A 27,583-nucleotide genomic window follows, 5' to 3' on the forward strand; every position below is an offset into this window, starting at 1 on the left:
AAAACGCCTGCGGTGAGTCCGCCATCGATGCTGGGGAAGCGGACTCCTACGTTGCTATGGTTTTGCTGTTGCCTTAGTAACACAAGTGCATCGTGGGTAGGGTTCGTCATAGGGGGAATCCAGGGAGGGAAGATGCTGATGCTGAAGGAGTGCTGAGGTGGAGGATTCGGGGCGAAGAGAAAAGTTCGACGTCAGGAAGAATGCTGATGAGTCAGGAGCCAGAGAGGGGGAGGTGTCTTTCTAGGTTTCAGCTGGAGTCAAGGAAGCAGCAGAAGAAGAAGAAGAAGAGGAGGAGGGATGAATGCTGAGCAGGAGCGCGGCGTTCACCTCTGACACGGCCAACAAACACGTCCACACTCACACACTGTGTTTGTGATTCTCCCAGCGCTCCAGTGGTCACGCGGGTCAAGAAGTGTCTCTGTCAGGCCGCTGCAGCAGCCGAGCAGGGCAGAAACTGCACTCTGTACATCCACACTCACAGCTGACTGTATTAAAGAGGAAAATCCATACTGCAGATTGATTCTGCTCATGAATTTAGCAGGAAAACTACACCAGGAGCTCGTACTGACTGGGAGCTTTAGGTGGGAGGTTGATCCAGAGCTGCACTCGCGATCAATCTCTGCATACAGAGAGTCCTGATGGACCAGATCTAACTCTAAAACAAGGGTCTTCAACCTGTGGCTCTAGGGCCTCATGTGGCCTTTTGACTCCTTTGAAGTGGCTCCTAGTAGCTTTAAAAATATATTAATAAAAAAGAGAATTTTACATATTCTTACCAAGGGTATTGATGATTAAAGACTTAACGTTTTTTAAGTTAACATTTTGTTGAACTGAATATTCATCACATCTGTCAACAAATCTTTAACTTTTTGGTATTTTTTTTGCATTTTTTAAAAAACCTTTTTACAAAATAATTGAACTTGATTTTTTTTTTTTTACTTTTTTTTTTTTTTTTACTTTTTTTTTAATTTAGAAAAAAAAAATCCTTTTTTAAGATTATGCACATTTTTAAAGGTTCCAAAAATCTAAAAAGTTTGAAAGTGCAATTTGATCCAAGTTATTTAAATTAAATTAAATTAAATTAAATTGAATCAAATTATTTAAATTTTTTGCAAATTTTTGAACTTTTTGAGATTTTTGCATTGTTTTTAACTTTTTGCAAACGTTGTAAACTTATTTTTTTTTAACTTTTTTTTTTCAAATTTAGCAGAAAGATCATTTTTTTCAAGATTTTGCACAATTTTTAAGATTCTGAAAGTTTCACCTATTTTGAATGTCTGCCATTTTATAAAATTATTTTAATTTAATCAAGTTAAAATTAATTAATGAAAATGGTTGCAAATTTTTTACAATTTTTTTAAAATTTGGCAAATTTTTAAAATTACGCTTATTGGTATTCTTTAGCAAATTTATTCATTTTTTATTTTTAAAAATTCAAAACTTTTTGAGTGTTTTAATTTTTTTTATTTGTTAAACTTTTTTTTAAAGCAAATTTATTACATTTATATTCAAACATTTTATTTTTATTTTTTCTAAATTTAAATTTTATTTATACAAAACTAAGACATCACATGTACATTTTTTTAAATGTATTTTTTAACTCAAAAAACGTTTTGTTTAGATAAATATTTACTAGATTTTTAGTATGTAAGAAATTTTATACACTTTTTTTTTTGTTTGTTTGTTTTTATTGTGAAGATAAAGTAGATTTTTTGGCTCTTGCTGCGTTATTTGACCCAGATCTCCAGCAGAGGTCTTCTTTTAACTAGCTGCTGAGCTCTGATACTTTAATTTAAGAAGCAGAATCAAAGCGGAGCTGGCAGCTAGCCGGTTAGAGCTGTTAACGCTCAGATATTTCCTCAGGAGGTTCAGTCAGGAGAAAAGATGAGTCAGGGTTAGCGTTAGGTATGGGCGAGCAGAGAAGAAGAAGAAGCCTGCAGCACTTAAAACAGGAGGCAGAGACTTCAATGATCAGGCTTCTTATTGACAAATGAGCTCAACATGAAAATCAGATTTAAAGTTTCATTTTCGTTTTTCAGCAGTCCTTCAACTGTTCGCTGCAGAAACATCTTCAGAAATGATGAGTGATGGAGAAATTCACCCTCTCCATCCTGTGAGTGATGATAAAGACATGAGCTGCTCAGACCAGGCTGTAAACATCTTTACATTTTAAAAAGAGGCGTTAATGGGGCGTCCTGGGCTTCAGCATCCAGCACCAGACTCCAGGGACTGCTCTTACTTATTTATTTATTTACTTCAACACGTTTGGCCTCGTTTTTCCAGTGGAGGTTGTGGCCTGGTTACTCGTCCACTGATGCTGCCTCAGCTCTGGGATCGTTTTCTTTCTCTGAATGTGTCTTCATCCCTGTTTTTCTGACGTGTGTTTCCCAGAGTTGTGGTGCTCCGTCTTCTTGAAGGCTCCTGTGCGTGGTGTTAGTTGTAGACCCCCTGTGGTGCTGCGCTTCCTTGTCTCCCACTGCTGATATTATTCTTGCTCTATTGCCAAAAAGAAACCTCTTCCTGAGCGGTTTGACGGAGACATGAAGCAGAGTTAAATGAGCCTCCCTCAGCATCCACCTCCAAACATGCAGTGACGTCTCTTCATCTTAAACCTGCAGCAGCTCCCCGCTGTGTGAGCGTCTCCACCTGCAGCTATCACAGGGTCCAGTCCGTAACCTGAGGGGGTGTCAGGGCCGGGGTTAAAACTCCTCACATGTGGATCAGTTTTTGGAGCAGCAGTTTTAGCTCCAGGGATCCTCCAGAGACATTTTTCTGGAGCAACAACAAACAATGTGGGGAACCCGTGCTAGCATGACGCAGCGCTGTATTTTTAGCCCGTTACCCCCTCACAGCGCTGACAGAGCATTAATTAAGTCTCACATTAAATCTCAGACTCATTATGCATCAGCTTGCTGAATTAAAACACACCTTCCTTTCTTTCTTTCTTTCTTTCTCAGAATGCTCCATCACTCTCCTCTTCCCCTCCATCCCTCCATCCCTCCATCCCTCCTCTTTGTGTATCTGTCTCACAGAACAAAGGAGATCTGTGCCTTTGATCATCCCCTCTTCCTCTCCTCCCTCCATCTGACCCTCCCTGATAAATATTCATCCCCCTCTCCAGCGCAGGGACTGAATCTGATTTTCACTTTGTGTTTGGACGAAGCTCCTCACAGCTCCTCTCAGCTCCTCACAGCTCCTCTCAGCTCCTCACAGCTCCTCTCAGCTCCTCTCAGCTCCTCACAGCTCCTCACAACTCCTCACAGCTCCTCACAGCTCCTCACAGCTCCTCTCAGCTCCTCACAGCTCCTCACAGCACCTCACAGCTCCTCCACGGCCAACATGAAATGAGACGTGGTCGCTGCTTGGCAGAAGAAATGTTTACATCAAGATACCAGGAAACAATGGAGGCTTTCAGCAGGTCCTCAACACTGACTGAGTTACTGACTGACTGACTGACTGACTGACTGACTGACTGACTGAGTTACTGAGTTACTGACTGACTGACTGACTGACTGACTGAGTTACTGACTGACTGACTGACTGACTGACTGAGTTACTGACTGACTGACTGACTGACTGACTGACTGACTGAGTTACTGACTGACTGACTGACTGACTGACTGACTGACTGACTGAGTTACTGACTGACTGACTGACTGACTGACTGACTGACTGAGTTACTGACTGACTGACTGACTGACTGACTGACTGACTGACTGACTGACTGACTCACTGACTGACTGACTGACTGACTGACTGACTGACTGAGTGACTGACTGACTGACTGACTGAGTTACTGACTGACTGACTGACTGACTGACTGACTGAGTGACTGACTGACTAACTGACTGACTGACTCACTGACTGACTCACTGAGTGACTGACTGACTGAGTTACTGACTGACTGACTGACTGACTGACTGACTGAGTGAGTGACTGACTGACTCATTGACTGACTGACTCACTGACTGACTCACTGACTGACTGAGTGACTGACTGACTCACTGACTGAGTGACTGACTGACTCACTGACTGACTCACTGACTGACTGACTCACTGACTGACTCACTGACTGACTCACTGACTCACTGACTGACTGACTCACTGACTCACTGACTGACTGAGTGACTGAGTGACTCACTGACTGACTCACTGACTGAGTGACTGAGTGACTGAGTGACTGACTGAGTGACTGACTGACTGAGTGACTGAGTGACTGAGTGACTGACTGAGTGACTGACTGACTGAGTGACTGAGTGACTGAGTGACTGACTGAGTGACTAACTGACTGACTGACTGAGTGACTGACTCACTGACTGACTCACTGACTGACTGAATGACTGACTCTGACTGGCTGGGTGACTGACTGGCTTATTGACTGAGTTACTGACTGACTGACTAGCTGAGGGGCTGACCACCTGACTCACTCACTCATTCATGCACTGACTGACTGACTCAGCCACTCACCCATTAAGTCACTGAATTACTCACTGACTGACTGACTGACTGACTGACTGACTGACTGAGCTTAAATTAAAGCTTTAAACATCATTTGCAGCATCTCTAAGCTCAATCAAACCTTGTGTAGATCTGAGTTTTGGGATTTGGAGGTGGACTGTGGCCAAGGCTGGCAGCCTGAAAGCTGATCTGGATTACAGCCTGCAAAGTTATAAACCTGAGGGACCTGAGACAGAAACTTCACTGGGAGGAGAAACTGACAACATCTCCAAGAGTTGGACCAAGAAACAAACCACAATACGTCTCAGGGACCAGGACAGCCTGCATCTGCAGATCAAACCCAGACTCACCTGGTCTGAAGACCTCGAGTTTTCAACCAATCAACTTCAAAATACATCACTGTCTTAGAGCCACCAAACCTAACGATATTTATCTCGTTAGCTGCTCTAACGTGTGGGCCAACAGCTCAGACCCTCAGCTCTTCAGGTCCCTTCACGGCTGTTTGTAACTCCAGCTCTAAAAACCTGAGCGCCGTCGTTAGGAACAGAATTGTTCTCCAGTTTTTCCAAACGTTTTGTCATTTTCACTCCTAATTTTCCGCCCTGACAGCTGCGCTACCAAACTAAATATTTCACCAAAGCAGATTTTTTCTGCTCCACGACCTGCTGCAGGAACAGAGACGAAGACGAGGAGGAGGAGGAGGAGGAGGAGGAGGAGTGAGACCTGAGACAGATCTGTGCAGAGAGACGGTTTGTCAGGCAGACACTTGGGCTGCTCGGCTCTCAGACTCTGATCGTTTCTCTTTATATTCTTCTTTTCCTGACAGTCCTGCAACACGCCCATTTTTCACGACGTGTGTGTGTGTGTGTGTGTGTGTGTGTGTGTGTGTGTGTGTGTGTGTGTGTGTGTGTGTGTGTGTGTGTGTGTGTGTGTGTGTGTGTGTGTGATGTTTAAATTGCTATATAAAGCCGTCTGGCAAAACCAATCTGTCACAACTATGAAACCTTTGATTTACAACAACAACAGAGCTGCACAGCTCCCTGCATGTTTGTTCCTCACTGTGTGTGTGTGTGTGTGTGTGTGTGTGTGTGTGTGTGTGTGTGTGTGTGTGTGTGTGTGTTTATTTCAGTGTGTTTTGCTGCATCCTGTCAATAAAACAGATTCAAAAGCTTTCACATCACCGTGGAAACACCTGAGGACAGAAGGAGCCAAATGAAGGAGGCGGAGGAGGTGACGTTGAATTGCTTTTAAGTGACATTAAAGGAGCATTCCAACTAAATGTTGCATAAAGCTGTGAACTGTGTGTGACATTTCCAACAAGCCTTAAATCTATGTCACAATGATTGTCCCTCCATCCAACACAAACAACATGAATTAATCATGTGTCGCCTTAAATAAAGCATGGCAGAAGTGCAGGAGATTGACTCTCATTTTATTATTTAAAGGATAAAACTGGAGCTTTTCTATGAACCAAAATAAAACCAGAGAAGGAGAAAACATGTGGCTTTAAAAGTAAAACTCACCTCTCTGGAAATGACCACCAACTTTCCATGCACCTGTGGCTAACCTCAAGTTTTACAGCCCTGGGAAGATAACTACATCTACAAAAAGACTCATCTGGAAGAAAATACTGATTTTAATTCTGTGTGGATGGATTCATTTAATTTACAACATTCCTGAGTCATGTACATGCGTGATAAGTGGAAAAACATTCACAAACAGCAAAAAATGTTGAGTTTAGCCAAATAATCCATACAAGTTATCAACATTTTGGATTTCTTTGAAATTAATCAAATTTCTTTTTTTTTATTTTTTGCTATTTATTTATTTATTTTTTTGCTTTTTTTTTTAGATTTTAAAATGTGTTGATTTGTTTTTATCTTTTGAAATTTTATGCAAGTTTAGTACGAATTTAAAAATGGCAAATTTTTATAATTTCAAAAACTCTAAGACTGTTGCATTTTTTTAAAATCACATTTTGACATTTTTCCATTTTTTCTAAAATTTTTGAGCATTTGCAAATAATTAAATTTCTTTTTTAAAAAATAATGTGAAAAAAAATATCGTGCAATTTTATGGAATAAAAAAATACTGTTTAGATAATTATTTGATAGATTTTACAGACTTTGTCTTTATTGTGAAGATAAAGTAGATTTTGTGGCTCCTGAATGACTTTAATCCAGGTGAGCTGAGGAAAAATGGCTCCTGTAAAATTAAAGGTTGCAGACCCCTGATCTAGGCTTAAAAAAGAGGACTTTGAGACAGCCAAATGATATCTTCAAATCACCACAACAATCAGACGTGAGAAACATTTCTACCAGGTGTATTAATTTTTTAAAGTTTGACCACAGCCCATCTGGAATGACTGGGGAGATGGATTTTTAACCTATACTGCAGCCAGCCACCAGGGGGAGCAGTTTTTGTGGAGACCTCACTTTGAGTCGAGCAAGATGAGGTCCATTTTTTTTATCTATATGTCTTACCCTTCAAACACCTACTTGTTGTATTCTGTCAAACAAAATATTCAATATTTATATCTATTCATGTTTAAAACATCAGTGTTTTACTTTTTACTATCTGACAAAATATCAGATATATGAGTTTGAGTTAGCCTTGAAAAACACCTTTTATACACTTTATGTCAATAAATATCCAACAATTAGTTTTGCTATCCTTGAAAAACCCACTTTTTTATACTCAATTCAACAAAACATCCTTTATTTGCTCCTTATCATATATGAAGGAGTGTGTGCAGCATCACTAATAAAGCTCAAACACACACGCACACACACAGGAGGGTGCTGGATGTTTGTTTATGAACTGTTAATTAGCCGTGGACATGAGCAGGAGGCAGAACACACACACACACACACACACACACACACACACACACACACACACACACACACACAGAGCCATATATAACTGTATTCCTCTCACAGCGTATCGATCGGAGCCTCCCGTCCTTCAGAGCTCAAACAGCAGAGGAGGCTGTGGGAAGATGTTTGTGACCTTAATAACGCCTCTGAAGAAAACGCTTTCCTGCCTCTGTTCTTCACAAACTTTCAGGAATATCCATGACCGTCCAGCGCCACTCTTTCATCATCATGTCGCCACGTGAACACGCTTAATACTAGAGCCCGACCAATTAATCGGCGGAGGTCGATTAATTGGTGGGTCGATTCGATTAATCGACGGGTCAATTCGATTAATCAGCGGGTCGATTAATCGGCGGGTCGATTAATCAGCGGGTCGATTAATCGATTAATCGGCGTGTCGATTCGATTAATTAGAGGGTCAATTCGATTAATCAACGGGTCGATTCGATTAATCAGCAGGTCGATTAATCAGCCTGTCACAGAATAATCAAATCGGCCAAAATGTAACCGATTATAAAAATTTTTGCTCCAGGGAGATTCTGTCACTCCCCCTCCTGTGAGTCTGTGTGTTTAGCTGCACGCCATGCTTTACAGCCCCTCGTCTCCCCCACTCACTCTCAGGCGGCTACAGAAGAGGACAACAACTTAAATTACTCCATGGTAAGCTGTGACTTTACAAAACAATGAAACTCTACAATTTAGTGCTCCATGACAAAAACACACTGTTAAGACATGCCAAGGGAGAGCATTCAAGGTTTTTTCACGTAAGTGTTAAAGAGTGCGTAACAATATTTAACGTCGTGTGAGTTGTATCTTTGTGAAATAAACAAAGATGTATGTAACAGTAAATTTACACGTCCACCATAATTTAAAGTAAGACTATAATACTGCGTTTTAACGTTGTGTTAGTTGTATCTTTTGTGAGATAACAGAAATAAATGCTACTGTTAATTCACACGTCCACCATTATCTAATGTAAGAGTATTATACAGCATTTTAATATCATGTAAGTTGCATCTTTGTGAAACGATATATGCATTATGCAACTGTTAAATGTTTATAGTTTGAAAACTTTATTTTGAGTATTTATTTTCATTGTATTCTTAAAATACAGTTTGCACTAGTTTGTTTGCACAAATTTGCCTTATTGCTTTATTTATCATTGTGTGTTTAAAGTTTAACTTTTTTATTTATCATTGTTTGTTTACAGTTTGACTTTTTTTTCTACTTACTGAGTTTACAGTTTGACTTATATATTTATTATTGTGTTTACAGCTTGTTCTGATTTATCATTGGTTTAAACTACAGTTCTTATGTTAATAGTTTTATATTTAAAGTTCCTTGTTTTTATTTAATAGTGTTCTGTGTCTGTCTTGAATCATATGGTTATCATAATAATTTGTGTTTATATACAGTAGATATCCTGTGTATATAAATGAAAATATTATATATATCAGCTGATATATCAGATATTGGCCTTTTTTTGCCCCCAGTATCGGTATGGGCCCCAAAAATCCCATATCAGTTGGGCTCTAGTTAATACTAGAAAACACTCTTTGCTTCAAGGCCTCACCTATAAATCCTCTAACGCAGATTTATTCTCAGACTAACCCCGGCCGGCTTATCCCTCTCCTCTGCTCAGACTCTGACAAAATAAAACATTATAAATGTAGAGATTTCCAATATTTCATTACGTCCCTCCTGACAGATTTAGCAGCAGACGGATGCTGACGGGGTTCCTCCAGACGAAGTAAAAGCAGAGCTTTGAAACTTTGAAAACTTTCTGTGACCCTTCTGGATCAGCAGAATGAAAACTGACAGGGTGGAGGTCCAGGGTCAGCGCAGACTGCAAACAAGTGAAGATGGAAGAAATAATGTGAGAGTGATGGAGGAGGGAAGCTGAGCATCAGAGCGAGTCAGAGCTCAAATAAAGACAAAGAGGAGCGAGGTGGAGGGAAACAGAGGAGGGAGAACAATGAGATGATTTATGGCTCCGTGTTTTTAACAAACTCTATGCAAACACAGTCTGCAGTAATAAATTATCCACTTTGAGCCAAAACACTGCAGGGGAAATACACATCCTGACAGCTCCAGCTCCAGCAGGTCTCTGCTCTGAGGAGAGGGCTGAGCGTAAACTCCGCCTCCTCATCAGCCGCTCACATAACGTCCAGTTTGTTACCTCCACCGTCCCACGCCATCACCTCCTCTTTGTTGTTTCCATAACGCGGCGCTCAATGCTCCGAAATGACTCCCAATCATGAGCAGAATTTCAATCCCTGCTCTGACGGGCCTCTTCATCTATCACTGTAGCAGCTTTATTAAGATGAGCTCAAAGACGGAGCGTAAAGCGTGGCGCCTGTCACTGCTGAGTGTTTTTGTTCCACTGAAGAGAAGAGGAAGGTCACACATCAACATAATTAATGTACAGCTGCAGGAAAATAATTCAGGAGCTGTCAAAAATGCTAATCCTCCACCCACACCAGCCCGAGAGCAATATTTTAAACTTCACCGTCGTTTAGCTGCAATTAAAACATGAGTCTGTACATCCTCAGTCAATTACCGTAAACTCTGGAATATAAGTCACGGGCTGTTTGTGAGGGTGTGTCCAGGCTCCACTGGGTGGACAGTGATTTATGCTCTACCTCATAGATGAATAACATTGATTTAGCCTCTCTGTGTCCACTGAACAAACCTGATTTAACTAATGACAATATGATGTCATAAAAACATCATCCACCTGCAAATTCAACAACTGTAGAAAGTGACATTGCAGGAAGAGGAGCTGTTTGTTCAAACTGAGACTTTGAGTTACTTACAAATCTTATTTCAGTCAGTTACGACATCATTGGGAAAAAAAACACTTCCAAAAAATGCATTTTTGTAATGTAAGGCAGTGTGAAGAAGTTTGCTCTTCTCTTTAGACCAAGGGTCTTCACCCTGCAGCGCTGGAGCCTCATGCAGCTTTTTAAATCCATTGACTCATTATGACTTAATACATGCTAGACTTATGGTAGAACATTAGCAAACGACAATAAACAAGAGGATGAATATTTTATAATTTTTTTTTATAAATATTTTAATTTTTTTAACAAGTTTAAGCAAATGTATGAAATTTATTTTTTGGGAAAATTGTGGAAATTTTTGATTTTATTTTTTTTTAAATTTCTGCAATGTTTTTAATTACTCTAGAAATTAACGTTTTTGTAAACTCTTTAATTTTCAGCATTTTTAATTTGTTTTTCAAATTTTTGAAATTAAAAATAAAATTGATTTAAGCAAATATCATATTTATTAATCAATAAATATATTATAAATATTATTATTATTATTATTTTATTATTGTTATATTATTATAATTATTATTATCATTATTATTATTATTATTATTATTATTATTATTATTATTATTCTACAAATTTCTCAAAAAAATTAAGCTAAGATGGCACTTGTACAATTTCTTAAATTGAAAAAAAAAAAAAAAAAACTTCTTGATTAGATAATTTTTCACTAGATTTTTACTATGTATAGAATTTGTTTTGAACACTTTTCGATTTTATTGTGAAGATAAAGTAGATTTTGTGGCTCCTGAACAACTTTAATTCAGTTAAGTTGAGGAAAAATGGTTCCTTTGAAAGTAAAGGTTGCAAACTCCTGATTAAGAGAAAGTTTCCTCTCCTTTTTTCTCGCCTGTATTTTGGATTTGGCGTGCAAAGTTGGTTTCTTTAAGTTAAAGCATCAATCAAAGAAAATGTAGTGGACTGAACTGTGAAATACACAACCAACAGCCTGTTATGAAACAGCCAAAACAACTTGACTTTTAAATGGCACTTTGGGGTGGCCAATCATATTTCAAATGTGGGTAAAGTCTTACTTTGTATTCAGCAATGTGCAGTCTCTGTGCAGCTGTGTAACTCTCTCCAGTCCCATCTGTTTTAAACTTTCTGCTGGATAGATACAGCAGTTGGGTATTTTGTGGCAGAAAAAGGCGACTGAAGTTTCTCAGGGACAGATTCCTGTCATGATGAGCATGTTTCACCAGACACAGATCCCCAGATGTTTTGGCAGAGGGCTAAACATGAACAGGAGAGAGTTTCAGGGTCACTCAGGAGCGTTTGACCATGGTTTGTTAATGTGAAAATGAAGGTTACAGAAAGCTACAGTAAACGACATGCTGTGGAAATCTACGACATAAGTGGCGAGCCAGCCGGGAGCGTGCAGGTAGGGGGGGTACGTCATGGGATTATCTGTCAGCTTCAATCCCCCATGAAGAGCAAACATCAAGGCAAACATTTCTTTCTGTACCCTCATTTTTCTGCTCTTTCTGTAAACACTGAGGGAATCTGAAGAAGTGGAAGTGAAAGGCTCAGTTTGATGTTTTACTCCTATGTGGGAGATATAAACGTCTTACATCACTAATGTTGGTAATTTAGAGAGTGGGTGTTTAGGATGTTAACTCTCGTTATTTATCTGTGTTTTCAGCTCCGTGCCTAAAACGTCACGCAGCAAACAGAAGCAAACAGAATCCTTTAAAGCGCAGCTCCTCAGTAGGTTGAACTATCTGTTTCAGCTCCGCTGGCTTGTTTTGATCTTGCACCCGTCATAATTGGCACTGGGATGTGTGTGTCACTTTTATCATCTTCTATAGGAGCCTGCAACACCTGAAAGCCTCCGAGCCAGGGAGATCACTTCAAAGGTGTGGGAGATGCGTCAGGTAACAGAGGGTTTGAAGGAGAGTTTCCTGACTGGCAGTCATCCCCTCCTTTCACCAGTCAGCAGGACGCCCGCTGCAGATAATTGGAAGAACACACCACTCGCTGGTCTGTCAGTCATCTTAACTCTGACTCTCAGAGAGAGAAACAGGCTGTGATAGAGACATCAGATAGATCTTAAACTCTCCTCATGTAGATCCTGTTACTCTGCTGCTGAACAAACAAAACCGTCCTCAAACCCAGGACCAGTGTGTCTGCTGGGGTGAAGATGCCTCTGGATGGGCGTTAAACTCCCAACTAGACAATATTAAAAGTCCCTTAAACCAAATAAAGGTCAGAAACTCCTTCAGGAGCATTGTTCAATAACTCCTGGGGGTAAGAAAACGGGAACATTTTTTGCCCCTGATCAAGTATCGGCCGATATTTTGGGGTTTGGAGATAAACTTTGCTGAAGAAGTGAGGAAGTGAAGCAGCATAGGTTTTTTGTTCTCTGTGTTAACAATACTGAATATAAAAAAAAATACAATTAAAGCTTAATAAGTCCATTAAACTTAGTCCAGCTAGTTTTAAAGTTAAAACCCTCTGGATCCCAAACCCATCGGCGGGATCAAAATACCACTTTTTTTTTAAACGACTGGCATTTACAAACCATTTTTCCAATCCAAAAACTGAAAACAATGGGGTTATCATCAGATTCTCAAGTTTCCGAGGGTACCTGAATGTATCACACATGAAGCTGGAAACATGTCTTAAGATGAGGCAGAAGACAGGAGAATTGCTTGATAAATTCAATTGAAAAAAAAATCTAGGCTTCTTACGGCTTTCAACAAACTGTGAATGGTGGAGTCTGCCCTGAACGCAACTCCCCTCAGACAGTGAGAGACGTTGACCGTACATATTAGACACCAAAAGGACTATTTCATGTTTTTCTCCTTTCACAGAAATATTCATTTTGCTACAAACTGGATTAGAACTCAAGAGGATTGTCTAGAATGCCTGATCGCCGATACTTAAAAAATGCCAAAACTGCCCCGATCAGATACTGGGGATCAGGATCAGGACATCCCTACCCATAGGACTTTATCTGGTTGAGAAATGGGATGTTAGTAAATGTAAGGTCCAGCCACGTCTCATCTTCATCATCCTGGTGGATGGCAGCAGATTCAGATCAAGAATTTCCCCATACATGGCTCCATTCATTGCTCCGTCAGTTATATGAAGTTTGCCAACACCATGAGATGAGAAACAACCCCATGCCATGATGCTTCCACCTCCAAACTTCACTGTTGGTGTAGTGTTTTTTGGCTGATGTGCAGAGCCATTTCTCCTCCAAACATGGTCTGTAGTATGACAGCCCAAAAGTTCAGTTTTGGTCTCATCTGACCAGACAACATTCTCCCAGTATTCTACAGGCTTGTCAAGATGCTGTTTAGCAAACTTTAAACCAGCTTCAACATGCCTTTTCTTGAGGAATGGAGTCTTGCGGGCTGAGCGTCCATAGAGGCCATGGCGGTGGAGTGCATTGCCTGTTGTTTTCTCTGTAACAATTGTACCTGCTGCCTCCAAGTCTTTCTGGAGCACTTTCAGGGTGGTCCTTGGCTGGTTGAGTCCTCTTCTGACTATCTTTCTGACTCCCTGGTCAGAAATCTTCAAGGAGCTCCTGTGCGTGGCCTGTTGATGGTAAGGTGGTGCTTCTTCCACTTGTGAATAATGGCCCCAACGGTGCTGACTGGAATATTCAGGTGCTTTGATATAAGTCTGTAACCAGCTCCATTCTGATGCTGAGCAACAATCAGGTTGTGAATGTCTTCAGAGAGCTCTTTGCCTTTACCCATCATGAGGTGTGTGCTATTTAACTGCTTGGTAATTAACTAATTGGAAGTTAAAGTAATAATTACTGACAGGTTTCAGGTGGTATGGTGCATTTCCTGTCCAAAGTATTCAGCCTTTCCATGGTGTGTTCAATACTTTTTTCCTGTGTTATCGTACTTAATTCACCCTAATCATTATTTATGGACCTGAACGTTGTGATTTCTTTTCATGTGTGGATTATTTGAGTTAACACCAATGTCTGGGAGAAATTTAGTTGGATTATCAAATGGATAACCAAAGTGAGTCAATGGACAGGGATTCAGGGATTACTTCCTGTTCAAATGTAGTCAAAGCTGATGTGTGTGAAATCAAAACCAACTTGTGGACTCGTCAAAATTTCTCTGACGTTGCCTGGGTTCAGTCACAGCGAGATTTCACTTCCTGGGAACCTGGTTTGACGATGAAGAGATTCTGAATGTTTCATTCTACTCAGCTTTCCCTAAATTCACCCCAACGACCAAACTTACCTGGAGCTTAGTGCTTTTATATGCATCAGTCGTCCCATCTCCGCTCTCCAGAGGGCTTGTTTTAAGATGTAATTATATGGGACGCATACTCCTCCACTGGGGACTCTTCACAATGGGCTGATATAAATATGTGTGTGTGTGAGTGTGTGTTGAATGCCCCTGACACCGCTGTCAGCCAGCCAGAACACATACTGTGCTATTTTCTCCTGCATATGGTTGAATTAATGAGGGAGGGAGATCAACAGATGAAGAGAGTAAATCTGTTTTCCTGAATCTCATCCCAGTGTTTTCTTTGTCTCTTTTAATTAACAGACAGCTGATGGAAATAAATTGAGAATCCCCCTGGAAACACACAGTGGATGAGGATTTATGTGTGTGTCAGGGTAACTTTCACTTTTTAACACACGTAGAAAAGAAACGAGCCAGAGGAGGAGGTGATTGGGTTTGTTTGTTTCACAGTTTGTTTTCTTAAGAAGAGAAAAAAAAGTAGTTTTGAAATTATAAATCAATAATAAGGCAACCAAGATTGTAGAAATTGGGAGGGTCTACTTCCTAGTGGCCATCTGTGGTACTGCAGCTTCAGCCTCTCCACATTGCGAAGCATCAGCTGTGCTCGTTTCAGCGTCAGGACTCATTTACTGCAGAGCTCCATCTCCATCTGTGTTTCCTTCAGCTGACACGGCAAACAGCCTGTCTGCTCACATTTCAGTCCACATGTTCTCCATCTGTTCACCTGAAAACACCAAGCAGAGCAGGGAGCAGCGTGCACACACTCTGACCCCGACTGACGCTGCACACACACCGCTCAAACTTTCACCATCGGTGGAGATTAAACTCCATCGTGGATAAAAAAAACACCCAGCTTGTGTGTTGACCCCGGCGTCTGAGTTAAAGCTGGAGTCGTCAGAGGAATATCAACAAAATATACCTCACAGATTGTCTTTAAAAGCTCTTCAAACACCACGTCAGGCTGGATCTTGGCTGTGGTTTTGTTTATTTCACATGTTTGAGTCTGAGTAACTATTACGAATCAAGAGTTTGGATCTGCTCCCGTCCACAGCATTTGCCAACATCCATGAAACAGGATGAGAAACGAACAAAACAACATATCAACTTTCAGTTTGTCCAATAAAAGTGCTTTTTTCCCCTAGAGGTGCTGGTCTAACGCCACCTGGATCAGTTAGTTTGTTTGTTTGTTAGCTTTTTTTGGCTAAAGGTTTGTCTGGATTCAGCACAAGCAGTGATACATCTGCATCTCCAAAGTTCTTCAGGACAAAATCACAAATTTCACAAAAAAAGCTTCAAAAATCCATCTGACGTCTATTCTCTGTGACACATAAACACACAAACAACCACAAAGAGCTTTGCCCTTTAAGAGCCCGTTGAACGGACTGAACCTCGGGATAAATCAAACATGAACTGATGAACGCCAGCGTCAACCATAAAGTTTTATCACCCATCGATGCTGCGTCTCACACGCTGCTGTTAGAGTATTGATTGAACACACACGCCCGTCACACACTGCTGGATTACTCTTGGCTGTCGGGTCTATTCTTAGAGGAGCCGCTGCTTGAAATGTCACAGGCGATTGTGTTTCTGTGGCCAGAGCGATGACCCTGTGCTCTCTGGTTAGCAAATTAGCTCTTGGATGACCGACTCGCATGGGGAAAAAAACTATAAATACTTTTGTCTTCTGACAAAATGCTGAAAAAATGAGCTTCAAACTTTGACATGTCAGAGTGTTTTACAGGATTTTACCACCAGGCTGAAAAACAAGCATTGATTTTTCTGGAGACTGCTTTCTGGTACCCAGACTGAAGAAAATGTCGACTTCCTCTGTTGAAAACTTAATTTAGTATCCTCTCAAAAAAGAAAAGATGTCGCAGTTTAAAGGATTGTGGTCAAATCTGCTGAAAAAAAAATATAAAGTGGCAAAAATGTCCAAAAAGAAATTCCTTCCTTAAAAAAAAATCATGCTTAAAAACTTTTTTGACTAATTCATACCACCCTTTTTGAAACTAATTTCACACAAAGCTTTGGATATGATGAAAGGAAAAAAATAAAATCAAATACTGGGGATAAGTACAAGTGTAAGAAAAGAAATAATAAAAAATCCACTAAAAAAAAATCAAGATTATAAAAAATGTAGGAAAGAAATACTGAAAAGCTGAAAGAAAGGGAAACTTAAGTATGCCATTAAAAAGGATATTCATAAAAATATGTTAAAGTGTGCTGAAACTGTAAAAAGCAAACTTGCTAAAAAATTTAGTGACAAAAAATTAAAAACATTGACCTAAGCAAATGTCACAACTAACGACTCCAGGCCTCTAGGGGGCACTGAGCAGACCCGAAAATTCTTCAAAGAAGTTTTTTGAAGATTTTATTCACACAAGTGCTCATCCTCTGATTCATGAAATAGCCTATGTCGATGTTTTTTTTTGTTTTTACTTTCCAAAATAAAAAAATGTTTCAATTTTTTTTTTTTTTTTTTTGTGGGGGGGGGGGGGGGGGGGTTAATTTCTTTCAATTGTTTGATTATTTTCAGAAAGTTGCATACATGTCCACTTCAGTCAACTGTAGGTACCTGAGCATCCAAAACAATTTAATTTAATTTAATTTGATTTAATTTGATTTAATTTATTTATTCATCTTTTTATTTATTCATTTATTTATTTTTTTAATCTTTTTATTTATTCATTTATTTATTTATTATTTCTGCAGGTGATGGTTGTCATAAATAAATATTTTTTTGTTTGTCTTGCAAAATGTTTTAACTAATTTTCAAAAATTTTAACCAAGTATATTTTATTGTTGATCAGCTTTTTAACCCTCCGATAAATGTCGATGCAAAAATAATAATAAAAAAAAGAAACCCTACAGGCTGTGACTTCCTTAATAGATAAAAATTTTACTTCAGAATAATAATAATAAAAAAAAAAGATAAAATAAATACTTAAAAATTATAAACTGATGGGCCAGGGGGGAAAGTGTGTGCTCTAAACTTAAATAAAACTTCATCAAATTCAAAAGATGTAGTAAAAAAAATGTCACGAGTGTGTGTTGCCTTGCATAGCTAGGGGGCGCTATATCAATTTCCCTAACAACAAATAATTTTCGATTAGGATGTGAACTTTGCCTTTTATGTAGAGTCAGGGAAATCTGAGGGTGAATTTGAATTCAGTTTGGACTTAATGGCTTTAAAACTTGCTGTCCTTCCTGAGTGACTTTTGGTCAGTGTCCCCATGACATGCTTTAAAGGTGAACACACATACACACACACACACACACACACAGTCCATGTTAAATTCCACCACGTCTTAAAAAATCAGCTTCAGAATAAAAACCTGTTTCTGGTTTCCTGGTTTAACTTCTCAGAGTGAACTAGGTGATGATAGAAAGCTTCAAACAACTCTCCTTTACTTTTTGAGAGTGTGTGTGTGTGTGCATGTGTGTGTGTGTGTGTTTGGCAGAAATAAATGGCTCCAGGATGAAATGGAGTGCAGCCGCAGACAAAACACGACTCTATCATCCTGCTTCCTCTCACTCCTCTCGCTGCAGTCAAACAGCAGATGAACAGTGATGCACAAAGGGACTGAGTGAAAGTGAGTCACAGAAAAATAAAAACATATAAGAACTTTTTTTTATGACATACTGAATATTATTTATGACTTGATGTAGTGCGGAGCGTCACCGCAGCCTGAGGTTTAGTGTTGTTAATAAAACCGTCTGCTGCCTGGAGCGACCATCCTCCAGACTCAGAGACGGAGGACGCTCTGCAGGAAATGAAACCAACATATTGTTCCTTTCTTTTTATCATCACACTGATCCACACCGCTCTGTGATCACCAGACTGAGCAGCTCTGAGGGACGTTAAAGGGCCAGTACACCCAAATTCAACACACATACTTTCCCTTTACGGCTAAAAGGCTCTATTTGAAGACGACAGCGCAGTGCTCCTCCTTTCCCTCCCAGAAGAGATAAGAGCAAGCAAAACTTTCCAGACCCTTCCACACATCTCCAGCCCAAAGTAAGAGTTTGAAAGTTTCAGAGCCACAAATCTAAAGGTCATTCTCTTTAAAGCCCGCAGGGATGAACAAGCAACCAGAGATTTAGTGATGATTGGACGCCGCAGTATATCTCAGGAGTGGGCGGGCGCCTGCGGGGCTTTCAGGTGATAACTGGGATCTCAGGTCGGATTGAGAATTGATGGGAAGCTGATGTCCAGGCATTAAAATTGGATTCAGAGACAACACTTGGAACATGACGGTAAAAAATAAAGTTGGGGGTAGTTTTATGCTGAGGTGAGGGTACAAACTGAACGCTAACACGTCTTTGTTCATTCTGGAGAAGCGCTGATTGGTCTGTTCCTGGTTAGTCTCAGTTTCGCTGTAAACAGTAAGTTACACAGAGGCTTCACTGTGGCTAGCTTCAGCAGGATGAACTCTGGAGACCCTGGTTTGGTTGTGACTGATTTGTGTTGTGATTGAGTGCTAGCAGGCGCTTAGCAGGACCGCTAACAGCTGGAGCTGCTATACAGAGGAGTTCCTGGTCTGGCTCTGCTCATTATGTCCGTTTGTTGTTGTAGTCCAGGTAAATACCATCTGGTTTTGTCTTGATTTCTTTTATTTTGAAAGTGGACAGGAAGTCTAATGTGGTTTTCCTGCATGACTTCCTGTCTTGCTCAATCTGCTTTGTGTAAACTGACTGCTGTGATGGATTTGAGCCGGACTGAAGGTGGAAGAAGAAGAAGAAGAAGAAGAAGAAGAAGAAGAAGAAGAAGAAAAGGCAACAACTTTAACCTAGTTGTATGTCACATGCCTAATTCAACCCTCACTGCCCTTTAATCCCTGGTAACTGTGCATGACGACAACGCGATGGAAAAAGAGCAGAGGTGTCAAAAGTATTCACATATTTACTCAAGTAAAAGTAATGAATGTAGGGTCTAAAGAGACTTTTGTAGAAGTAAAATTATCAGCTTGAGCTTTTTACTTAAGTACAAGTGTAAAGTACTGCTTTAAGTATAAAAGTTAAAGTAATAAAAGGGGAAAAATGTCATTCAGGACAAAAACTCAAGTGCACTCTAAAAGCCATAATGACTATTAAGTTTCATTTTCGTTAAAATGTCAGTGTTTAAAAATTTGGAGCAGCTGGTGTTGACCATAGACTGTAAAAAAAAAATAGTCCTCATCTTGCTCGTCTTCAAGTGAGGTCTCCACAAAAACTGCTCCCCCTGGTGGCTGGCAGCAGTATAGGTTAAAAAAATCCATTTCCCCAGTCATTCCAGATGGGCTGTGGTCAAACTTTAAAAAATTAATCCACCTGGTAGAAATGTTTCTCACGTCTGATTGTTGTGGTGATTTGAAGATATCATTTGGCTGTCTTGTATCCAAATCCTCTTTTTTCTGAAAAGTTTAGTTTTCATTAGTTATAAAACGAGGTTTTGTGTAACATTTAACGATGATTGACAGCTGACGTTCTTTTGTATTTCCTTCGGAGATTGTAAAATATGTCGGGAGTTAGAGTCAAGAAGTGATTAGACTCTCGAATGAAATAAAATTCTATTTTTTTTTTTAAATGTCTGATTATTTTATTTAGACACTACCACAACACCACAACGATTATATTCGGGAGCGCTCTGCCACCTAGTGGCAGCACCCGCCCCTCATGTAAGCCAAATTAATTTAATTTTCCATGCAGTGCCAGACCAAACATGAGTAATTTAAGGTTACTGTGGATGATTTTATGAATAATTATTTTCTTACTTGGCCACTCTACGTAGAAGGTGCAGTTTCCTGTTTGGTGCCAGCAGATGGCACTGCTTCATGCTGAGTGATCGTCAATGACGATGGTTAAATAAACTTTGAAAACTTCACTATTCCTCATTATCATCACATCATTTATCTGGATAGGTTTTTATTTTTTGTGTATGTTTGTGTTGTTCGTTTTTTTTTTCCCAAGCCAAAAGGAAACGGGATGAACACAACTTTTTTTTTTAAATGTAGGGAGTAGAAAGTGCAGATATTTGTCTGAAAATGTAAAGAGTAGAAGTAAAAAGTCAGCTAAGAAATAACTATTCTCGTAAAGAATAAATACCCCAAAATTTCTACTTCAGTAAAGTAACAAAGTATTTTTACTTAGTTATTTGAAAACTCTGGAAAAGAGGAGCTTAAAACAGGAGTATCTGAAGTATTTTCATACTGTTATGAGAAATCAGGAGCAGTGGTGTGTTTTCATTACCGTAACTCTTCAAATGTTTGGGCAAGAGAAAAAAAATCAAAGACTGGCGTTGGGACCTCTGCTCTCCACACTGGCTGTTTTTCCTGCTTTCACCTCAGTTTGCTGACACCTGATTGGTCGATACGACTCAGATTACGATCTCAAACCAGAACATTTCGCTCCAAGACAAATGTTGCAGTCCCCGAGCTCGTGTTGTGCTCTCTTCCTGTCCCTCTTCATCTTTTTGTGTCTCTTCGTCTCCTTCAACAAACGTCGCCTCACTTCTCTAACTCCTTCATTTCGTTTCGTCTCCACTTTGTCTTTTTGTATTCAAAGTTTTCCTCCTCTCCTCCTCTCCTCGGTGTCTGTCTGAATCGTTTAAGCCTGCTGGCCCGCTCGCGCTCCCTCCTCTTTCTCTTTACTGACTAAAACCTTTAAGTTTGCTTCCGCTTCACGGCGTTTGTCTGCTTGTCACGTATTCCATGTCGTACTGTAAAAACAGGATCATCTCTTCTGCTGTTGTTGTTGCCCGAGGAGCTTTGTAGCACACACACACACACACACACACACACACACACACACAGAGTAACGCACACACAGCTCATTGGTTTTGCCGTTGAAGCTGTTTTGACTTCTGTCACGTTCAGTCTGTTTATAACCGGATCATTTGCATCGGTTAAAGGAACAGTCTGCTCTTTCCGCCCTCGCTGCTCGTCGTGTCGGGTGTTTACATTCAGAATAACACGCGGCTGAATGTGAGAGACTGTCAGAGATCCCGCTGCCGTGGGTTCAGGCTCGGTGACAGATAACACACTATCAACAAATTTAGCAGCGGCAGGTGCATCATTTCCTCATTTTGACGACTTTATTTAAAGCTCCGCGCTCCTGTTTCTCCTACACATGCTGAGGGGGAGACGTGAACAACCTGAGAGCTGGATCCTGAAAAGCGCCGTGTTCGGGAGTGATCATGGTGTCAGGAAATAAAAGAGGTGAAGTGTTAAAAAGCTCTCAGACAGGTAAACAAGTGTGTTTCTGCTCAGTTTGCAGCAGCCGCGGGTTTTCTCAAAGTTGTGTTAGAATAAACACAAGCTCTTCATTATAAACAGGAGGGAGGGAAGGTGTGCTAATAACGCCCATTAACAGTCACAATTCAACAAGTTCTCAAGCTCACACTGGTTCATTTCAATCAATTAGAGCTGTAGATTGATTTTCTATAACAAAGATCATCAGACGCTAACACGCTGAAAAAATACTTAAAAAAGTTTCTGATGGTAGCAATTTATTTATTTATATATTTTTTTAACCTGGTTTCTGGTTAATGGTGTTTTATTAAAGTATAGCCACAAAAATACATAAATAAATTTAAATAAAAAAAAAAAAAGTGATGTAATTTTTTTTTTTAACTGGTTCCTTGTTGATGGTGTTTTATATATAAGTATAGCCACTAAAAAAAGAAAAAAAAAAAACATGTGACGTAATTTTTTTTTTTACCTGGTTCCTGGTTAATGGTGTTTGATTAAAGTAAAGCCACAAAATATATATATATATATATAAATAAATAAATAAATAAAATACATGTGATGTAATTTTTCTATTTACCTGGTTCCTTGTTAAAGGTGTTTTATATAAGTATAGCCACTTAAAAAAATAAAAAATAAAAAAAATAAATACATGTGATGATTTTTTTTTACCTGGATCCTGGTTAATGGTGTTTTATGTAAGCATAGCCACAAAAAATAAATAAATAAATAAGTAATAAATAAATAGATAAAAAATACATGTGATGTAATTTTTGTATTTACCTGGGTCCTTGTTAATGGTGTTTTATATAAGTATAGCCACTAAAAAAGAAAAAAAAAAAAAAAAACGTGACTTAATTTTTTTTTTAACCTGGTTCCTGGCTAATGGTGTTTAAATAAGCATAGTCACAAAAAAAAAAAAAAAAAAAAAATTACATGTAATGTAATTTTTTTTTACCTGGTTCCTGGTTAATGGTGTTTAATTAAAAAAAAAAGCCAATATAAACACCCATAAATCTCAATAAGTATTTATAAAAATGTGCTTAACACATTATGGAACATTTTATAATGGCTTATAAGATCAAGTACTATAAACCTTTATGACAGATGGTCCCTTGCTAACCGATTTTCGTTGCAAGGATCAAAGGGTATTATGATTATCATAGTTGTGTGAATTAAATCTCTTTTGAATGTCTGATAATCACTGCTATGATGCATTATACTCACTGATATATCATTTATGGGTGTTTACATTGAGTGCCTGTCAGCTGTTATGTCAGCAGAAGACTTTGCTAATGGACCAATGAGCAAACACTGTGTGCAGGCAGTGCTCATGGGAGTTGTAGTGTCATAGGCTGTATTCAGACCAGAAAAGTCCTTTGGTCCAGTTGTTTGGTCCGGACCAGGGTTTGTTTGTGTCTATTCACACCAGCATGAAAAGTGCGGACCAGCGTGGGAAACAAACACTGGTCCATTTAAAGTGGACCAAACAGTCCAGGTCTGAATACGCCCTTAGTCTCAAATTGCAATGGGTTTAGTATTTCAGATGCTGTTTCAAAAAACTACAATTAAATAATTCAACCCACCAAAGTGGCGAGTAGGAGTGACGGTGTTACCACCACAAGCCTTGCTAAATCCAATATATCGTGCATCCCGACTGACAGTGAAACAACTCCTGCTCATCCTGTCCACTTTCTGATTTGCATGCCACAAATTTCCATCACTTTACACATGATTCAGACTGAATTTAAGTCAGAAAGGAGAAAAAACAAGGTTCTTAAGTTTCTGCGTTAACAGTTTGAACCCAGCAGAGCGTCATTAGCGCCTGTGTTTATCCGCTGTGAGTGTCACATTATTGTGAAAGTCTTCTGGTGGGATTTTATCCTGGCACAGCTCCAGCACAAAGCATCAATTCCCCCTGATGTCGACGTGCCGATCTGACAGCTTGTGCAGCGTATTAGCAGAATCACACACGTGGCAGCAGCAACACAAACAGTAACGGGCTGAGAAACCATCACGCCGCTGACGCCTAATGAACAGGTACCGTACCGTCTGTGCCAACGCTCCCAATAAAGATGTTGAGGAACAGAAACCACAGCAGCTTCTCCACCTGCTGCTGATTGATCATCAGCTGAGACAGATCAGACATGAAACGCAGCGCCGCCGCCTGAATTAGCACGTCTTCTTCCCCTGGTTGTGAAACAGGAAGGAAGTACGCCGACGTGTTAATTACATCCTCAACAAAGACGTATCAGTCCACTTGAAACCGTCTCATATGATCCTACGTCAGGTTTCAGCAGCTCCACAAACACGTCTGATCGAATTCATACTTGGTTTCCTCTCTTTAGGAAACTTTGATCAGAACTTTCTGGCTCATTCGAGCGGTGGATGATATTTTCATAAACTCGGTCCAACCGCTGCTTTGTTCCTCAGGACTGACGCTTTCTCAGATCAGTGGTTTAACGTTTCTCTGAGCGATGCTGAGGCTGAAGTAAAGACAGGAATCACACCGCAGAGGAAAGGAGGAGGTTTGAAATGTATAAAATATAAACAGGAAGATAAACTTCCTGTTAGTGGAGTGTTAACTCACTTCCACGCATCCTCGATTCTCCTCAAACCCCTCAAAGCATCATGGGAGAAACTCTCCACAGGAACCTGGCTGTAGCTTTGATGATCTTGGCACATTCAGGATAAGGTGTGTGCAGGTTTTCTTACCTGGTGGCAGATTTCATGGACGACCACCATGGTCAGCTCCATCTGATAGGACGAGGACGACACCTCAGCGTCCAACAGGATCTTCTGCTCCACGAAGACGCTCAGCCCCCAGTTCTCCATGGCGGCGTACGGGTGTTTGGGCACCGCCAACAAGTCTGAAAGGAAGCAACACAAAGACGGCTCGTTACAGCTCTTCACCACGCTCTCAACGTCTCCCTCCATTAATAAAACCCGGCTCCATCCAGCAGGAATCCCCCGTCTGAATGAAAAAGCGACAGAGGCTCCGTCAGAATGGCTGCCGGCGTCAGAGCAGATCCCATTTTGGGTTCAAATTAAACTCATGAGTCATTTTAACAACCTGCCAAAGAATCCTTTTATCCCTACAACATGGATACGAGGAGGCGCCAGGCGAGGAACTCTACATATTTCTGCATATGACACAGAGAAGACGGAGAGATGATGGAAGACACAGAGAGAGACGACGAGCAGTGGAGGGAAATGAAGACGGAGTAAGAGGAGACGAGGAAGAGGAGACGGAGGAAGAGGATTCCTTTAAAACTTTTAACTCAGAGGGAAGTGAGGGAGAGGAGCAGCAAAGTTTACTGTCAGAGAAAAAGATTAATTACAGCGATGAGGCGCTAATTAAATGTCAGAGAAGGAGAGTTACCCTGCTGGGCCAACGGTCAAGTACAGGAAAAGTCAACTTCTGAGGGTTCAGGTAAAGGTGGTGAGATGTACCAGAGAGTGGGAGGTGGAGAAAGAGGGGCTGGATGTGGAGCCACAACAACAGAGTCTTTAAAATGTACAGGAAATGTGGAGCTGGCTAACAGAGATCCTTATGAACAGTGTGGGGCTTGGTGAGGTAGGCCTAATGCTCCCATTGCCTAATTTTCCCACAGCCAAATGTTCCCACAGCTCTATGTTCCTACAGTTTAAAGATTTTGTCTTTCCAGTACCAAAATTTATGCCCTGTGTTCTCGCAGCCACATGTTCCTACTGAGACTTTTTTTTCTGGATGTATAATTAGGTGAAGTGTTCCCGCGGCCCTATTTTCCCACACCCTAATGTTCCCACAGCCTACTGTTCCCACAGCGAAATGTTTTAAGATTTTTTCTTTCCCTTACCAACATTAAGACCCTGAGTTCTCACAGCCATGTGTTCCCACATTTCCGAGACTCGTTATTTCTGGATGTATAATTCAGTTAAGTGTTCCCACAGTCAGCGTTCCCTCAGTTTTCAAGATTTTTTCATTCCCTAACCAACACTTCAGTCTTTGTTCCCACAGCCGAAAGGTTTCCACATTTTTGAGACTCTTTCTTTTTTTTTTTTTTTTTTTTTTTTGGGGGGGGGGGGGGGGGGGGGGGGGGGGGGTGTAATCAGATTCAGTGTTCCAACAGTGCAATTTTTCCACAGCCCTGTGTTCCCACAGCCTACTGTTCCCACGGACTAATGTTCCCACGGCCTAATGTTCCCACGGACTAATGTTCCCACAGCCTAATGTTCCCACAGCCAAATGTTCCCTAGGCCTAATGTTCCCACAGCCTAATGTTCCCGCAGCTTACGGTTCCTTCGGCTTATGTTCCCACACCCTCAGTTCCTACAGCCCAAGTTCCCACAGCCTACTGTTCCCACAGCCAAATGTTCCCACAGCCAAATGTTCCCACAGCCAAATGTTCCCACAGCCTACTGTTCCCACAGCCTACTGTTCCCACAGCCAAATGTTCCCACAGCCTAATGTTCCCACAGCCTACTGTTCCCACAGCCTACTGTTCCCACAGCCAAATGTTCCCACAGCCTAATGTTCCCACAGCCTACTGTTCCCACAGCCAAATGTTCCCACAGCCTACTGTTCCCACAGCCTAATGTCCCCACACCCCCATGCTCCCAAAGCCCCATGTCTCAACAGCCTAATATTCCTACAGCCTTCTGTTCCCACAGCCTAATGTTCCCACAGCCTAATGTTCCCACATTTTTGAGATTCATTTTCCCTGCAGACAGTTGGACTCTTGTTCCCACAGCTCTATGTTCTCATACTTCTAAGACTTTTCCCCCCATGGTTTCAATTTGACACAGTCACTTTAAGGAAAAAATTAAGTAGGCTGATTAAAAAAGGTTTGACTTAAGCAGAGCTTACAGACGCCAAACCTTTATTTTAATTTCCTGAAGTCAGACTAACAAAACCACACTTTGGAAAATGAAAATTTAGAAATGTGAAAAACAGATCTGTGGGAACATAGAGCTGTGGGAACACAGGCACGCTCCTGCTCATCAGCATCGTCATTGTTCTGATGGAAACATGCTGACGTTAGCGTGAAGCTCAAAGGACCGCTGGGCCTGTGAACCCCTCACAGGGCTGCTAGCATGACTGCAGACTCTGAAGGCCACGGTGATGATGATGATGATGATGAGACATTTTGAGCCTTTGTTTTGTGACGGAAACACGCTGAGTGCAGAATCGTGTCCCCATGACGCTTTAAATGATGCAGTAATAACTTCTAATGCTGCCTGGAGTCAGCGCGTTGGATGCACCTGAGCCCCGGTTTTGTTTTTAGCCTTGGGTTTGTTTGCACGAGAAGTCAGAATGTGTTTGCTGGAAGCAGCTCACGGTGTTTCGCTGCAACTTTAAAATGTCACATTACAATTCACTTTAATTAAAACATATGGTGGATGTTTCAAACGATGGGGAGGTGTGAAAACGTGCACACGTGCAGCACATACTGCACATTCAGAGTCTCTGTGAGAGAGGTGCAACATTTAACACGGAAGATTCAGATTCACTGATGAATATTTTACACAGACACGAGAGAAAAGTGACAAAAGTCTTAACTCTGCAGCTCGTCAGTGATTCTTCAGCCTCTTTATGCTCCTATTTTTAGCTTCTTAGCATATTTACTCTTTGTTTGAGTCTCTGCAGGGAACAGCACACACAGCTAAAGTCCAGCTGCTAACATCTGAAGCTAAAGGGAGAAATACCGCCCTCAGGACACAAAGGAGACCCAACACAGAGCGACAAACGCCTGGAGTTGTTCCAGGTGAAGCAAATCGAGCAGGTGCAGCGGATAGCATGGCTTTCTTTGCAGAGAACAGGTTTAATTAAAGGAGAAAGTGATAAAGGAAGCAGGAGGAGGTGAGGAGGTGAAAATGAGCCTTCTCACTTCAACAAAAAGCGATTGTTTGCAGAAAAAGAGAGAAGAAGAGGTGTGTGAAAGTCGTCATTTAAAAGCACAATCTGTGGCGTTTCAGCTTCA

At 40.6% G+C, this 27,583-nt stretch overlaps 1 protein-coding gene across 2 annotated transcripts in view; it reads right to left on the minus strand.

Moving 5' to 3' along the window:
• Positions 1 to 27,583, minus strand: part of LOC141810466 (thyrotropin-releasing hormone-degrading ectoenzyme-like) — a 243,048-nt gene that overhangs the window by 79,068 nt on the left and 136,397 nt on the right. For both annotated transcript variants that reach the window (XM_074698055.1, XM_074698054.1), the window contains one exon: positions 24,336 to 24,490. In XM_074698055.1, coding sequence (XP_074554156.1) covers positions 24,336 to 24,490 — 155 coding nt within the window. The remainder of the gene's footprint in view (positions 1 to 24,335; positions 24,491 to 27,583) is intronic.

The sequence above is a fragment of the Halichoeres trimaculatus genome, unplaced genomic scaffold (genome assembly GCF_033239565.1).
Source record: "Halichoeres trimaculatus isolate MK-OKI-2021-1 unplaced genomic scaffold, fHalTri1.1 fHalTri1_scaffold_21, whole genome shotgun sequence".
NCBI classification, from domain to species: Eukaryota; Metazoa; Chordata; class Actinopteri; order Labriformes; family Labridae; genus Halichoeres; species Halichoeres trimaculatus.